The sequence below is a fragment of the Protopterus annectens genome, chromosome 1.part2 (assembly GCF_019279795.1).
Source record: "Protopterus annectens isolate FY-2018-M chromosome 1.part2, PAN1.0, whole genome shotgun sequence".
Lineage (NCBI taxonomy): Eukaryota > Metazoa > Chordata > Ceratodontiformes > Protopteridae > Protopterus > Protopterus annectens.
This window is the reverse complement of record NC_056727.1, coordinates 117,556,306-117,572,867: the sequence shown is the minus strand read 5'-3', so window position 1 is coordinate 117,572,867 and position 16,562 is coordinate 117,556,306. Positions and strand designations below refer to the sequence as shown.

General features: G+C 42.0%; 1 protein-coding gene across 1 annotated transcript in view; it reads right to left on the bottom strand.

Moving 5' to 3' along the window:
* Positions 1-2,870: 2,870 nt before the first annotated feature.
* The window catches only part of SPTBN1 (spectrin beta, non-erythrocytic 1), a 2,377,138-nt gene continuing 2,363,446 nt past the window's right edge, over positions 2,871-16,562 (bottom strand). The window contains exon 36 of the mRNA XM_044055150.1: positions 2,871-4,190. Coding sequence (XP_043911085.1) covers positions 3,978-4,190 — 213 coding nt within the window. The 3' untranslated portion in view covers positions 2,871-3,977. The remainder of the gene's footprint in view (positions 4,191-16,562) is intronic.

The window sequence follows — 16,562 nt, the reverse complement described above, 5'->3', positions numbered from 1 at the left end:
AAGCTCCTTGGGACTTCCGGTACCACATTTTTCCACCTTTCTGCCCTTTGGGGTATGGTCTAGTAGGGGTGGAAAAACGGACTCCTACAGTAGATAGAGTCTTTCCATCTTGTTCACACTTAGTGAGAGTATCCTTAATTTTGGGCCCGAAAAGAGACGAGCCATCGAATGGGGTGTTAACGAAAGAAGACTTGAAGGCTTCCACAAAGGAGCATAAGCGCATCCAGTAATGTCTCCAAAGAGCTATTGCTGAACCCACTGCCTGACTTACACCATCGCCTCACTGGAAATGAGCCGCATGGATGAGTTAACTATGGAATTAAGGGTATTAAGCTAGGGTGTCACCTTCTCAGAGACACCTCCATCTGTACTACCCTGCAGAGTATCGCTGAGCTCTTTTAGGAGATCTCTTTGAAGACGGGTAAAAATGAGTCAAGTAGTTGAATGGTTGCATAGCAAAGGTCGCAGAACTAAAGATGCGTTTCCCGTACCTGTCCATAGTCCTGAAATCTCGATTAGGAGGATGGACAGTAGAAGAGGTTTCAGACATCTCTCTCTTGGTGGCCGGCGCCACCATGGCATCAACTGGCACTCCCTTAGTGAGGAATATCTTATCTTGGGGGGACATGATAAACTTGTTGGGCCTCCAAGGGACAGGTTCCATAGTATCAGGAGACTCCCACGCCCTTCGAGCAACCAATTCCATTAGTTCATCGAACGGCAGAGTTACCCAGGAGGTGGAAGGTTGAGACCCAAAGGACTTCAGGAGCACCGACTCATTCTCAGTAGGACTAACGGACTGCTAGTCACCCCTCTACTTAAGGACCTCCAGGATATCATTAAAGGAGATATCCTCCGAGGGGAACCGTGGGGACACTTCTGACTCCTCTAAGTTGGTGTCTGACGTCAGAGACTCCTGCGGGGAGTCTAAATGCCTCCTCTTGCAAAGTTTCTTCCTGGGAACCTCATCAGTGGGAGCTTCTGGTGAGGTCTCAGTAGAACATGGGTCACCCAGTGGGGTTACCTGAGGCTCTGGGTCTCGGTGCTTCATGGGGAACTGCGATGTAGAGGCATAAAGCAGCACTTTAGGGGAGGAGGAGGGCCCTGATGACGTGCTTGTCTTGGACGACATAGCCTTCTTCATAACATCGAAGGCTCCACTGCTCCAACCCGAGGAAGCTGCCGGTTCCGAAGAAGACAGCAACCTCCCCGGCGCCGAGAAGGTGGGCTCTGACCCAGACGAAGGAGCTCATCCACGCCGATGCTCCGAGAGGAAGGGTCGGAACTGACGCATTGGTTCGACCTCCCCCCCCAGAGCCGACCAGAGATTGTCGGCTCCCAGACTCTTCAAATGGTACCGAAGAAGTCAGGGTTGACAGAGCCAATAGCACTAGAACAGGCCTTGGCTCCGAAGGCTCCACAATCATCAGATTCCCCTCCCCTGGCTCAGAAGGTCTGGCTCAGCTCAGAGGAGTAGTCACAGTAGGTGCGATGGTCCGAAACTGGTTGGATCGAAGCTGATAATAATTTGGCCAGTGCCGGGTTCTCGAGAAACCTCTGAACCACCTGGTCCACATCCACATCGGAGAGGTTTCTCGAAGAATGAGTCAAAAGAATCGAAGAAGTCACTGATTGAAGGACGGGAGACCTTAAGGTCTTGGAGACTGGCTCCAAAACTAGGGACCAGCTCTGAAACACTGGCTCGGTGCACGGCTCTGAAGACTGCGGAGCCAGCGACTGCACCTTCACATCAAGGCTCAAAGCCAATGACTTGGGCTCCAAGGAAACTTTGGAGGACTTCCACCCCTTTGACGACTTGGAAGTCTTGTCAGCCTTGCCCAAGGACTCCTGAAAATCAGGCTTCAAGCAAGTCTCTATCCACCAGCTTTCTTCTTCGTTCTAGCAAAACCCGGCTACTGAAAGAGTGGCAGATAGAGCAATCCTCCTGGAAGTGAACTGGCCCCAAGCAATAAACACATTTGACATGGGAGTCCATGATAGACATTTTCTGCCCGCATTTTGGGCACTTTTTAAAGCCTGACTTCTGCTTTTCTTTTTCATCAGCCATACTCACAAGAAAAAACAACAGTATGCACCAAACAGAACAAATATTAAGTTACTCTAATAACTATAGCAGACACACATACACACACACACACACACACACACACACACACACACACACACACACACACACACACACACACACTGCAAACACTATAACAACTGCAGAAATACAGTAAAGTTAAATATCAATTCTAACTTTATAAAGACTAACATGCTAAATATAAGCATAAACTAGCAAAAAGCAAACTATAAACCTTAACTTTTTAAGAAACTATATAAACACGCTAATAAGCTGGACAGGAAAATTGTTAAACAACTAAGGCACGGCCAAAGGCCTAAGAGCAACTGCTCTTAAAAGGGTGAAATTCTTGTTGAGCACAACAAAAAGCTGAGCTAAACAAAGGCTAACTAGCCCAACAAAAGCAGTCTAAACTGGAAAAAAACGTAGCTATAAAAACTTAGCTATAAGGTACAATAAAGCAGAAAAATTTCCACAATACTTGCCTGAGCTCTCCAACGACCTCCAATCTGTTGCAGCGGCAAACTAGATCTGAGGTAGGACAGAGCGCATCATGGGATAGAGACCTGGCCTCTAGCTACTCTGAGATCTTCAGCTTGTGAAAGTGGCCGACTCGGAGACGATGGATCAGCTCCGAACTCCATGTGTACGAATAAACGGTGAGATTGAACTACTTTACATCACTTGTTTTACTTTCCATGAATAATATTGCCCTTCCTTATGAAAGTAACTCTGCATCAAAGCTATTATTAAAAACACAAAATCAAACAACAAAACAGCCTGCTAAATTTTAAAAGCATTTTATTGACATCGCACATATTTAACAGGTAGGGTAAATGTCTAGAGGTGTAATTTCATAAATCCAAAAGTCAGTTCCCATACTTGTTCAAGTACAGGCACAATCATTGCAAGGATTTTATGCTTACTATGTAGTCTTGATTGTGCAATAAAATGAGACTTCTCATTACAATAGTTAACTGTGACAGAGAAATGCACACTATTTATCAAACAGCAAGAGAAGTTCGCAAAATTATAACGCACAGTGCCCTAGCCAACAAGCAACCATTTGAGTAACATTACTTTTTACCAGTAAATGCTGCTTTTTTAATCCACTTTTACACATAACATAGATGCTCTTAAAGGGTTTATAATACATCTAGTTTGTATACTCTGTACTAGAATTTATTTGAAACGTACATTATAATGCAACTCAGAAAAAAAGGAAATGTTTAAAATTACAGTTTATTTAAAAGTATCTGTGTACCAGCCATCCATGTACACCTTACCTGTCACAGTTGCTGAATAATAGCTTAATATCAATGTACTTGTTAACAAAATGGTGGCTAGTTACAATGTTTTTATGCAAATTAATGTCAGTCTGCACTTATATAGCAAATATGATAAATCTGTTTATAAAGGTTATAGCTATGAAGGAGAGCTCTACTATACAAGGCTTAGCATAGCAACCTCTGTAAATGGGAATGATATTCTGGAATTATTTTTACATGTTTATCTGATGCAGGTACAATGGAGTATTACTTCTGTCACTGCTTTATAAGCACCGCTGTCTTGCATAACAATAGCAAATAAGATGAAGGATGTTCCCAAGACAGCCTCACAAAATTGAGGAACTGTTTAAATAATTCTGACCATAGTACGTTGTTCTTTTAGTGGTCCTCCTGCCCTCTCTCTCTCACCTGTGGAAGCTGCATGTTGCCCCCTTGAATTTTATAAGTTTTGCTCCAAGTTTTCACCACTCCACAAACAAAACTGAACATTCTTTGGAGGGGCAGCAGACAGAGAGAGAGTACTGACTGTTTCTGATCTGGCATGCTGGAATTTCATAGGATTATGAAACAAAAGAGCAGCATGCTATTGTTAGTTCAAGGAATTACTTTTTCTTCCCAAAAAGGCTGAACCGCTTCTCCTTGTCTTTTTCCTTGTCCTTCTCCCGCTTGCCAGGGCTAGACTCACTGGTCACTGTGATGGTGGCTGGCAGAGTTTGGGCACGGCTCGAGGCTGGTGTACCCTGGCTGCTGGGGGACACTTCACTTTTATCAGAGATGGCAGAAGTGATGGCCTTCAACCAGCTGTTCATATCATCCTGTAGAATGGATAATAGAAAGGATAAGAAAGAAAAATGTTATTAAAGTGAATGTGTTAACTGAATGGAAACAATAATTGAGCAAAGTAAAAATATCAGGAATAACAATATATCTTAGCCACTAACATTTGTATTTTTTTAATCATATTTCAATCCAGTTTGACTTCACTGCTGTGTATCTAAAATCCACACAGCTTTTGTTCAGCGATGATGGTCAAATACATACTTGGGGTATGTGTGCGCGTTGGGGGTGCTTTAGCATTGGCCTAACAAAACCGGCTCCAAATTTGTGTTTCACCAGTTGCAGGTTCAAGACAAAACTGACTTATGCCAAACTGCCAAATGACATCCAGAATAGCAAGGGGATGGAATTTACTGGGGGACGATGGAAAAAACAAGGCACTGGGAAAACAAATAATTAGAGAAGGAAAGGTAATAGAATGGTAAGTTGCAAAGAAAACATTTGGATTGCAGGCTAGTGTCTGCCTTCCCTATCAGGGATTGATATCAGGGTACAGACAAACAGAAAGGAATAGGGGAATCCTAAATGAAAGACCAGCCCTCGTTGAGTCTTTATTTGAATCTGAAATAGAAGCTGCTGTTAAAAAGGGGATAATTCATACTGCATATAAAGCATTGCACAATAACTATAGGAATCAATCAGAAGAGGTTAGAAAATACTGAGAAGAGAGATTAAATATGCAATTCACAAATAAACAATGGGAGGACATATGTATGGCTCCCAAATATGCAACAGGATCTAAAAGAGCTAGGATTTTTGCCTGCAAGTGTGTGCAGACTCCATATATTTTTTCCCTCAGGTAGATGGATGTCGGAGATGTGATGGAGAAGAAAATGGTAGCGGGAACATATGTTTTGGGAGTGCAATGAGTTGGCAGACTTAAAATTTCCTACAGAGTACTCTGGAATACTGGGCAAGCAGGAAATTATTTTTTGAGCTGGGATACACTATCTGAATTGCATAAACAAAGTACGGACTTAAGTTTAATTCTGGTCACTGCCAAATAAACAATTACTAGAAAATGGAAATCAAAATCTAAGCCAGCTATACTTTAAGTTGTGAACATTGTAACAGAGATAAAAGAACAGGAAGTAGGATCTTTAGAAAGGGGTAGGCACAAATTACACATAAAAATGGTAACTATGCAGAAAAATGGAGGAGAGATGAGGTTTAAGAGAAGGCAGCAATTGAATAATTTATGTAATGTTGCTTTGATTATAGGACGTACAACAGCATAAGTGATGCATAATGTTTGTAAATGTGAACCTGTTAATATGGTTTAATTACTTTTATATAAATTTAAGTTTGCCTATGTCTCAACTGATAATGAAATAAAGTTGTTAAAAAAAAAAAGTAGACATGTATAGGTCCAACCTGGAAAAGTGTCAAGAGAGCTCATTAGCTAACTGGAGGTGCATAAGGGTAGCAGCTACAAATGAACTGTCTAGAAAGAAGCCAGAGTTAGTTCTTATATTACATTTACTTATAGTCTCCATTATTTTTCTATATGTGATGTTAAGGTCGTTCATACGTAATTTATTGCTTCATCAATTTTATTATACTTTTTTTAAAACTTGTATAGTTTACTTTTTGGTTTACAGTTATACTTTTTTTATACGTGTTAAATTTCAGTCCAGAAATATCACTATAGATTTTAATTTTATTCTGTCCTTCTTTAAAGGTAGAACTTATATTTGTAGGTGTTAATAAAATACATCTACAAAACCCATTATATCTGCAATGCTTCTATAATATTCGTTAATAGTTCCATAGCACAGCAAAAAATATGTTATACTGTGTGTACGGCGCAGTGGTGCAGCGGTAGCATTGTCACCATGGTCTCGGCTGGGGTGCCTTTGGTGTGGGGTCTGCATGTCCTCCCTGCGTACGTGTGGGTTTCCTCTGGTTTCCTCCCACGTTACAAAGGCATGCATCTGGAGCATTTCTCCCTGGGCCTCCGCTGAAAATTGGCTTTGTTCCAAGTCGGACTTTCCCGGTTAACAAATGTTAAATAAAAATAAATAAGTTTTAGTGGTTAGTATTCTCTAGTGACCCTTTTAATGTTTGCTGCTTCTACGAGACAGCAGTATTACTTATGATAGACTTTACTGTCATTATAAAGAGTCGGCCATCATTTTATAAATGTCTGGGTAAAGCTACATTTTTTTTCTCAATAACATAAATCCCAGTACGTGGTATCAAAACAGTTTTTTTCTGTCTCTAAACTAACTGCAATCTCTTCACTCGTTTCTTACATTGTCGATCAGTATTATTCTTTTTATATTGTTCTGAGCTTGTCTACTGACAACAAAATCTACTTGATATTTATGTAGCAAGCGGGTTATTTTATTTCTTATTCTATCAATATATGTGAAAATAAGCATCTTATAATCCACATTTAACAATATAACTGGGTAAGACGATGCATGGTGAATGGGATCTTTATATGCGTTTAATATTGGAGTTATTATTAAATATTTCCAGAATTTCCAAATACCATTATTATTTTGAACATTAGTGAATACATCTGTTCATAACTGTATAGCTTTAACAATTGTACAATTGTATCTATCCCTGGAATTTCATTATCTCTTAATTTCCATGTTGCATAACTTCTTCTTCACTAATATGTTTTAACAGAAATTTCACATCCTCAGATAACCTCTCCTACATGCTATTGTCCAATAAAAGATTGTATTTATTTTATTTATATTCTGGCTGCACTTAGTTCATTTCATTTTTACATGATATTTTGTAAACGTATTAAGTACGTCTCCTACAGTGGATATAAAAAGTATACACATCCCTGTTAAAATGCAAGGTTTTTGTGATATAAAAAATGAGACCACAATAAATCATTTCAAAATTTTCCCCACCTTTAGACCTATAACCTGTATAATTCAATTGAAAAATAAACAAATCTGTTAGGGGAAAAAATAAAAAAATAAAGACATGTACAATAAGCTGGTTGCATAAGTGTGCACACCCTTAAACTAATACTTTGGTGAAGCACCTTTTGATTTAATTACAGCAGTCTTCTTGGGTAGATCTCTATCAGCAAGGTACATATTGACTTGGCAATACGTCACAGATTTTCTACTGGATTTCGGTCTGGGCTCTAGCTGGGCCATTCCAAAACTTTAATTTTCTTCGGGTGAAGCCATTCATTTGTTGATATGGATGTATGCTTGGGGTCATTGTCATTTTAAAAGGTGAAATTCCTCTTCATCTTCAGCTTTATAGCAGATGCCTGAAGATTTTTGGCCAAAAATGACTGGTATCTGGAACTGCTCATAATTCCCTCCACCTTGACTAAAGCCCCAGTTTCAGCTGAAGAAAAGCAACCCCAAAGCATGATACTGCCACCACCATGCTTCACCCTGGGGATGGTGTTCTTTTGGTGATGCCAAGTGTTATTTTTGTGCCAAATGTACCTTTTGGAATTGTGGCCAAAAGGTTCAACCATGGTCTCATCACACTGTAACACAACTTCCCACATGCTTTTGGGAGACCTGATGTATTGTTTTGCAAGTTTTAGCCGGGTCTGGATGTTTCTCTGTGTAAGAAAAGGCTTTCATCTTGCAACCCTACCCCATAGGCCAGACGTATAGAGAATCCGGGAGATTGTTGTCACACTTAGTACACAACCAGTACTTGCCAGATATTCCTGCAACTTCTTCAGCATTGCTGTAGGCCTCTTGGCAGCCTCCCTGACCAGTTTTCATCTTGTCTTTTTATCAGTTTTGGAGGGATGTCCAGCTCTTTGCAACATCACTGTTGTCCCATATTGTCTCCACTTTTTGATGACTGTCTTCACTGTGTTCCATGGTATATCCATGCTGTGGAAATTTTTTTGTAACCTTCTCCTAACTGATACCTTTCAACAATGAGATCCCTTTGATGCTTTGTAAGCTCTCTGCGAACCATGGCTTTTGCTGTAGCACGCAATTGAGTAAATGTCAGGAAAATCCTACTAGGACAACTAAACTTTATTTGGGGTTAATCAGAGTCTCTTTAATTGATGGCAGGTATGTAGCCAAGAAGACTGAATGCTGTAATTAAATCAAAAGGTGCTTCAACAAAGTATTACTTTAAGGGTGTGCACACTTATGCAACCAGCTTATTGTACGTTTTTTATTTTTTATATTTTTTCCATTAACAGATTTGTTTGTTTTTCAATTGAATTGAATCTTTAGCTCAATGCCAAAAAGTGCATTGTCATCCCCTTTGGTAAAAACTCTGTACCCATGAACTACAACATAGGCGGTAGCATACAACACCGAAAGTGTGATAAGAGACCTTGGGACCCAGGTGGACAGTAGTCTCTCCTTTGATAATCACATCGCCAAAGTAGTCAGGAAATCCTTCTACGTGACACACCTCATCACAAAAGGTTTCTCATCCAGAAAAAAAGAGGTCATTGTTCCCCTCTACTCATCACTAATTAGACCCATTATAGAGTACAACGCCCCTTTTGGTATGTACCTCACAAGACATCTACAACAACTGGAAAGGCCGCAGAAATACCTCACAAAGAGGATTACCAGCCTCAAACAGATGCCCTATGCAGACTGTCTCAAAAAACTCCAACTTTACTCCGTCGAATATCGCCTACTCAGAGGTGATCTCTGCCTAACATACAAAGCTATGTCAAACCCAGAGCTGTTGGACATGCTCCGCATAAAGAAATCCCAACCCCTCCGAGCTACACGCTCTAGGGACCTAAACCTTGTCACCACAATAAACAGAACATGCCAGAGGGATAGATTCCTGTCCCAGAGACTTCCCATACTCTGGAATAAACTACCTCTCTATATCAAACAAAGCTCCTCATTAGCACTCTTCAAGAAAAATCTTGATGACTGGTTGGAAAATAGGAAATTCACCCAGATCACCTCTGTGGCTCTGCTCGACAGTGGCACAAGAAAATAATTTTCTTGGGTGGCAAAAGACAGGGTACCTTTTTGACTGGGCTTGTATAGCCCCAGGGCCAATAGCCTAGTACCTACCTATGTACAGGTTATAGGTCACATTAAAGGTGGGAAAATATTTGAAATGATTTATTTTGGTTTAATTTCTTTATATCACAAAAACCTGTCATTTTAACCGGGCTGTGTACACTTTTTATATTCACTGTATATCAGTTTTATTTCTATTACTGCCTAAACACTTAACAGTACTAATCTGGTTAAATTTAATATTTTTGACATATTGGCCAACTTATGTAATCATCTTGGATTAATATTATATTATGTAAGTTTCCAATTCTCCAGTACTATTTCCTTTTTTTTATCAAGTATTTTGTTTGCATTTGTTATTTAGAACTTTTACTAGTTATAAAATATTCTTCTCTTCTTTTTGTATCTTTTTGGGAATATCAAATTTTAATGTATGTCTATTGACTCTATTTTTAGTAATATATGCTGGTATTCTGCACCATATTTCTAACTTATTACTTACTGTTACCATAAATATTAAAGAATTATCTAAAATAAAACATACTAATCTACAGTTACTAGCCTCATTTAGGTCCACTGACACAGATATTTAAATGTTTAGTCCGAGTACCAAAGACGTATGAATAATTAGTGAATTTTAAGGAGATTTCTTGTCAACCCCCCCTCCAATTCAAATAGATTAATTTAAATGACTCTATCCAGTTTTTTTAAAACTTCAGCTGTAATGGAGATTCTATAAGGTTTAACTGCACTCATGCCATCCTTACTTAGTGTACAAAAAAATCCCCTCCCACAATTGCAATTCTTTTTACATGCATCAGTAAAATTTACAGACTTTTCTTGCATATTTAGCACAAAGACAAGGTATACAATAAGCATGTGCTACTGTATCTAATTCCCTTTTGGCATTCAAGAATCTTCATGGAAAACATCACACTTGTATCTTTGTATGTAAATTTCACTCGACATTATTTTTCCCTACAGTATTAATGTAACTCATCATTTAGATTTATAATAAGACCCCAGTTAATATTTTGTGCTGGTCTAAAGTGATCCCTATCTGCATTTTTTTCAGTTATGTGTATTTTTTTGTATAAATGCAACTTCAACTTTCGTACTCACTTAGACCATATTTTTTTCTGGACATTATTTTGAAGTTATGTACTTATCATAACTTGATATCTGTGTTGTCCATTTTCATTCTTCCTCACAAAGGGGTGTAGGATCTGACCATCGTATTCAACTTGGCCGCATCTACCAGACTATGGATCCAAAACTCAAGCTCCTCCCTCTACCCATAATGCCCCATTCCATCCCCAACTCCTCAGATCAAGTTTGCTGCCTTAACCCTACCAGTATCATAGAAAGACAACAGATACACAGAAAGCTGGAGGCTCAAACCAGAAACCTAAGGGTTCTTACATCAGCCAAAGATTCCTCCAAGAGAGACAGGGCTGGGCGGGAAGGTGAGGTGCACAACAGGTAGGAATGGGTTCCTCCTTGTTTGCTGATGTACCAGACTCCTGACATGTTGTCCGCATGGATTGCAATAGTCCCTAGAGGGAGAACATTCTGAAAGGCTTGCAACATTAGGAGGACTGCTCTCATCTTTAAGACTCTGATATGCAGCTTGGTCTCCAAGGGGGACCACATGCCTTGAACCATCTTTCCCATGAAATGCCCCCCCACCCCACCTGGGAAGCATCTGTGATCACTGTAGATATGGGGGGGGGTCTGCCCAGAAAGAAGTCATCTGACTGGGTCCACCAGCAAACATAACATTTGCAAACTGGAGTGAGTTTGATGGGAAATGACAGAGGTTTGTAAAGAATGGACCACTGAACCGCAAGTGTCAACTGAAAGATTTGCATAAAGAATCTTGCTATTGGAACTAGAAGAATGGCAGCTGACAGTGACCCAAGAGCTTGTAACACTAGTTTTGCTGTATGTCCCGCACCTGATTTTTATTTTTAAACAGGTGCCACGATGAAGAGGTAATGATGCCAATTGAGTTGTAGCATCAACTGAGTTCCTATAAATTCCAGATTCTGTACAGGAGTCATTTTCAATTTGGTAAGGATGACAGTAATGCCTAGGGAGTTGGAGATCTGAAGCAAGTAGTCTCTGACTTGTAGTAGTTGATGCCTGCTTGGGGTGCTGAGGAGCCAATCATAGAGATAAACAACTAGAATCCTTGGAGTCTCAAGTGAGCTGCCACAACCCCCATGCATCTGGTGAACACCCTGAGGGCTATAGTGAGTCCAATGGGTAGTGCTCTGAATTGGTAGTGATTGGCTCCCAGCCAAAAGTACGGGTGTCTCCTGGAGTGCCTGTCTATTTTGATATGATAGTATGCATCTTGGAGATCCATACAGCACATACAATTGTCCTTGCACAGAAGACGTAGGATATAGTGAACCGTAACCATTTGGAACTTCAACTTCTTTATGCACTGATTCAGATTTGGTCTCAGGTCCCCTGTTTTCTTTGGCACTAAAAAGAAGTGGAAGTAAGTTCTGAATTCTATTTGTTCAGGTGGGACCTCCTGGATCTCTCTTTCTTGAAGCAGCTTTTGAACCTCTTGAGCTGGGTACTCCCACTGACTGCATGGAACGTTGGGGAGTTTCTTCCTTGTGACAGGAGGTGGAAGGGAAAGGGGAATGTAGTAAACTCTGGATATTATACTCAGCACCCATGCATTGTTTGTGATATTTGTCCAGGCATCCAGGTGCAGGGAAACACGACCCCCGACTGCCTCCAGAGTTGGCCAGTCAGGCAGAGCTTCATGAGTGCTGATAGGGCCTATCAGATAAGGAGTCTGTGAAGACCTGGTTTTGTGGACCCCTTCTGCCTCTGGGTATTGAAACCTCTTCCTCCGGAAGAAGTATCCCCACTAGAATCCTGGAAAGGTCTCTAAGATTTCCGGAACCACATTTTCTTATCACCTCAATGATTCCTGGAAAAGGTACATTAAGGGGTAGAAAATTTGACCCTCATGGCAGACAGGGTCTTTCCTTCCTGCTCTCTGTGGGTTAGCACATCCTTCACTGATGGCCCAAAAAAGAAGGATCCATCAAAGGGGGCATTAACAAAAGATGCGTTAAAAGGATCCATGAAGTTGCACAGTCTCATCTAGGCATGTCTCCTAAAGGCTATGCCCGAACTGGTGCTTGTGAGGCAGCCTCCTCTATATGGGAAATCAGTCTCATCGATTAACTGGCAAAGAACGAAAGAGTAGCCAGCTGAGGAGAAACCTTCTTGACATCTTCTGCAGACATGGATGAGATCTCTTTGTTCAAATCTCTCTGTAGACGAGTAAAATAAGCCAGGTAATTTAACGACCTCAATGTGAATATGGGAGTCATATATGCGCTTTCCAAACCTGTCCATCACTCGAACTCCCTGTTCGGTGGATGGACAGAAGAGTTTTGTTCTGCAAGCTCCTTCTTAGTGGCCGACACCACCACTATGACATCAACTGGGATTCCCTTGCGCCAGTGAGGCCTGTCTGAAGGAGGAACAAAAAACTTATCTGGGTGCTTGGAGTCGGGCTCAACAGTGTCCGGTTCCTTCCAAACCTGGAGGGAAACTAGGTCAATAAGTTCATCCACAGGTACTGCAGTGTGGGTCACCCAAAACGTAGATGGGCCAGCCCCAAAAGCCTCCAGGAACACAGATTCTTCAGAAGGAGGAGTTTGCGAAGAGAAGCCACCTTTCAGTTTAAGGATTTCCAGGAGACATCAGGTGGTGATTGGGGGGATCCTTCTCCCTCACTGACATCAGTGTCTTTTGTGAGTAACTCCAAAGGGGAGTCTATGTGCCTCCTCTTGCATATTCTCTTCCAAGGAACCTCTTCCATGGTAAGCTCGGTAACAGTGTTGCAAGATAGGGGAAACTCTATGGGGAACACGGATGGAGGCTTCCCTGAGCTGGCTGACCCTCAGGAACAGAGATGATGGGCTCAGAGCTCGGATTCGATGAGGGGTGAGGGATAGGATTCGAGACTAGACAGGAAGGTTCTCTATGCAAAAAGAATACCCTTTCTACTACCTGGAAAGCTGATGGACGCAGGCAGACATCTCTCACCCTTCCTCGGAGCCGAAGCAGCTGAAGGAAGGAAGGCCGGGTCCAACCCCAGATCCAAGCCCTCTGGAAAGAATCAGACCCAAGCTGTCCAGGTCTGAGGCGTCGAGAGGAAGGGAAAGATATGACAAAGTAGGAGTCGAACCTAAACCCTCGGATCCAATGCCAACTTCTTGGATTCTAAACCCTCAGATCCAACCAGGGGACTAGTCAGGGATACCGTCAGAGACAAGGAAGGGAGCTTCCTTGGATCAGACGCCAAACCTCTTGGGGATCTTGGATCCTGGGACTCAAAAACCTCAGGCCGGATCAAAGAAGGAGATAGTATTGGTTGGGCAGGTGCACTCACAGATCCAACAGGGGACGAGCTGGCAGAACCTCCATCTGACTCTGGGCCCTAAGTAATCTCTGCATCATCCTGTCCGTGTCTGCCACTGTTAAACACCTAGACAATCAGGACAAGGCAGTGGACTGAGGCCGGGACAGCTTCTTCGGAGTCTCAAATAACTAGGATGGCAGGGCTGAATAGACTCCCTTCAGCACAAATTCAGGAGTGCAACCCCCCCTGGACAGATCCAAGGGTTTAGGATGCGAGAGGTAGGTAGATGGAGCCGGAGAGCTAGCAGCATTAGCTGGACCAGTCAGATCAGAAGAATGCTGTGGATCAGAGGAGCTGCCAAACACCTTTGGATCAAAAGGTATCTGATCCAAGAGTTTCTTCAACTTTTCAATGGATTCCAAAGATGCCCATGGAGATCTCAGAATGGGTCTTTTCCTAGACTCCAAGGTTGGCTGCAAAACTTTGGAGAAGGTTTGAGCCCCAGAATCAGATGGTAGAAGCCAATTCAAAATCAATTTGTTTCTCCAGTCGGAGAGTGCCCTGGGATTAAACGATGCAAACAATGCAAAGTGATTCAAGGTGGGCAGCTCCCAGACAGCATATGTACTTCTTGTGGGCATCAGAATTTGGAATCTTATGCCTACAAGAAGTGCAATTTTTGAAACCAGTTGATTTCTCAGGTTTATCAGACATAACAAAGAGAACAGTACAAATGATCCTTGAAAACAACGGAGTTAAGAACTGAACCCACACTAAGAGCATAAAAACTTTTTTTTTAACAAGAAAATCTATATGTAGTAGGAAAGGTACAGAATTATAAGGACAGCACAGGCCCAAGTACCAAACACAGAACCAGAATAGCAGAACACCGGGAATAGGCAAAAGTTCCCTAGCACCAGCAAAACAACTGGAAGGAGGAAGGGAAGTTGGCAGAAGTTAAAGGTAACCAGCAATGGACAGCTATTAGTAAGAAAAGAGGATAAATAATACCCATGAAGACTGGCTAACTGCTCGAGTTTGGATCACTCGTCCTATCTCAATGGCAGCAAATGACATCTGAGGAGTTGGGAATGAAATGGGCCAGCTCGAGTTTCAGATCCAAAGTCTGCTAGATGGGTCTGAGTCAGATCCAATGGTCAGATCCTATATCTTTTCATAGGCACGGTATCACTGGTATAAGAGGTTGCAGGTCTTGACAGCGTTGACACCAAAGGCTTTTTAGGTACCATTGTAGCTTCCTCATATGCAGTCTGGCATATGGAATGAGTAGGATGCAAAATACCATGAACCCCAGAGCTTGCAAGATTTTCCTTGCAGATAACTGAGGTCTGGTGGCTAGCTGAGAAAAGTAGGCTGTCAGGAAAGATTGCTTTTATGGTGCAAGGAATGCTATCTGGGATGCTGTGTCCAGGCTTGCTCCCAAGAATATAGTCCTTTGGGTGGGTACTAGTTTGGATTTATTTTTGTTGATGGTGTACTCTAAGGAGGTCAGTAGGGACTTTACAAAGGCCAGGTGCTTGAGCAGCTTTTCCTGACTGTCTGCCTGAATTAGGCAGTCGTCTAAGTATGTGTAAATCTGGTTATTCCTTTTTCTGCCAAAGGCAATGGCAGGCACCAGACATTTTGGGAAAACTCTGGGAGCAGTAGACAAGCCAAAAGGAAGTGCAGAGATCCTACCCAGAAACGTAGATATTCCCTGCATGATGCCCTGATAGGAATGTGGAGGTAGGCCTCTTTTAGGTCTAGGGTGGGTAGCCAAGCAGTCTTGGAGAGCATAGGTAGCAGGTGTTGGAGGGTGAGCATTTAGAATTTTGGTATCACCAGAAAGGTGTTTAGAATGAATAGACCAAGGATGGGGCACCAGGTGCCCTCTTTTCTGAGAACCAGGAAAAGTCTGGAGTAGAACCCTTGGCCTAACTGTTCTGCAGGAACGTGCTCTATTGCCCTCATAGAGAGCAGGAAAAGGACTTGCTTTTTTTGACTATGCACACTGGTTTGGAAGAACATCTAGGAACCTTTCTGAGGTTGGAACAGTGTGGAAGGAAAATTTGTATCCCTGGGACACTATGTTGAGGACCCAGCGGTCACTAGTAATGGTGGCCCAGGTGCTTACGTGGAAGGACAGCTTTCCTCATAGGGGCAAGTGCAGGTGGGCAGAGGGAGGGGGTGGGGGATAAGAGTCATTGTGAGTTATTACCATGAGAGGGTGGCTTTGAACTCCCTGGTTTTGCAGTGGATCAACTCCATTGCATTGATCTCCATTTCTTGTGGCTGCTGTATGGGGGATCTGTTTCCCTGGGGTCTGGGCTGAAGTGACCTGATGGGGGCAGGAAAGGACCAGTGCTTGGAGGGGCAATGCCTGCTCAACCTGGGTGGCTGGACCTGTAGGAAATCCTTAACTGTCTGCGTAGATTTAGATTTTTCTTCCATCTTTTTTAAGACCTCCTCTGCCTTGGTGCCAAATAAGTTGTCTTTGTGCAAGGGTGCATCCAATAATTTAGATTTGACATGGTATGGCAAGGGCTGTTCCTTAAGCCAAGCATGACTTCTAAGGACAGAACTGGTGACTCCTGCCCTGCAAACTGCTTCTAGAGCATCAAAACCACAGTGTAAGGTGTGCTTCGTTACTTGACTTGCAGAATGCATCAACTCTTGTAACTCGATTTTCAGCACAAGCAGGAAAAGAAGACACTTTTTGTTTGAGGAGTTCCATGGTATGTTGCTGAAATTTTAGCAGATGGAACTGAAAAGTGAGTGCCCTGATAGCAAACATAGCAGAGGTGTATATTTTTTACCCCATCTGTCTAGTGCTCAGGAATCCCTATATGAGGGGTTGGGATTCTTAGTAGAAGTTGCTTTAATTCCTTTAGACCCTTCAGATATTACCTCAGGGTCAGCAGTAGAATTTTTGAAAAGACATTAGTGAGAATCAGGGACTCTGTAATACCTGGTTTCAAAAAGGGTTTTCC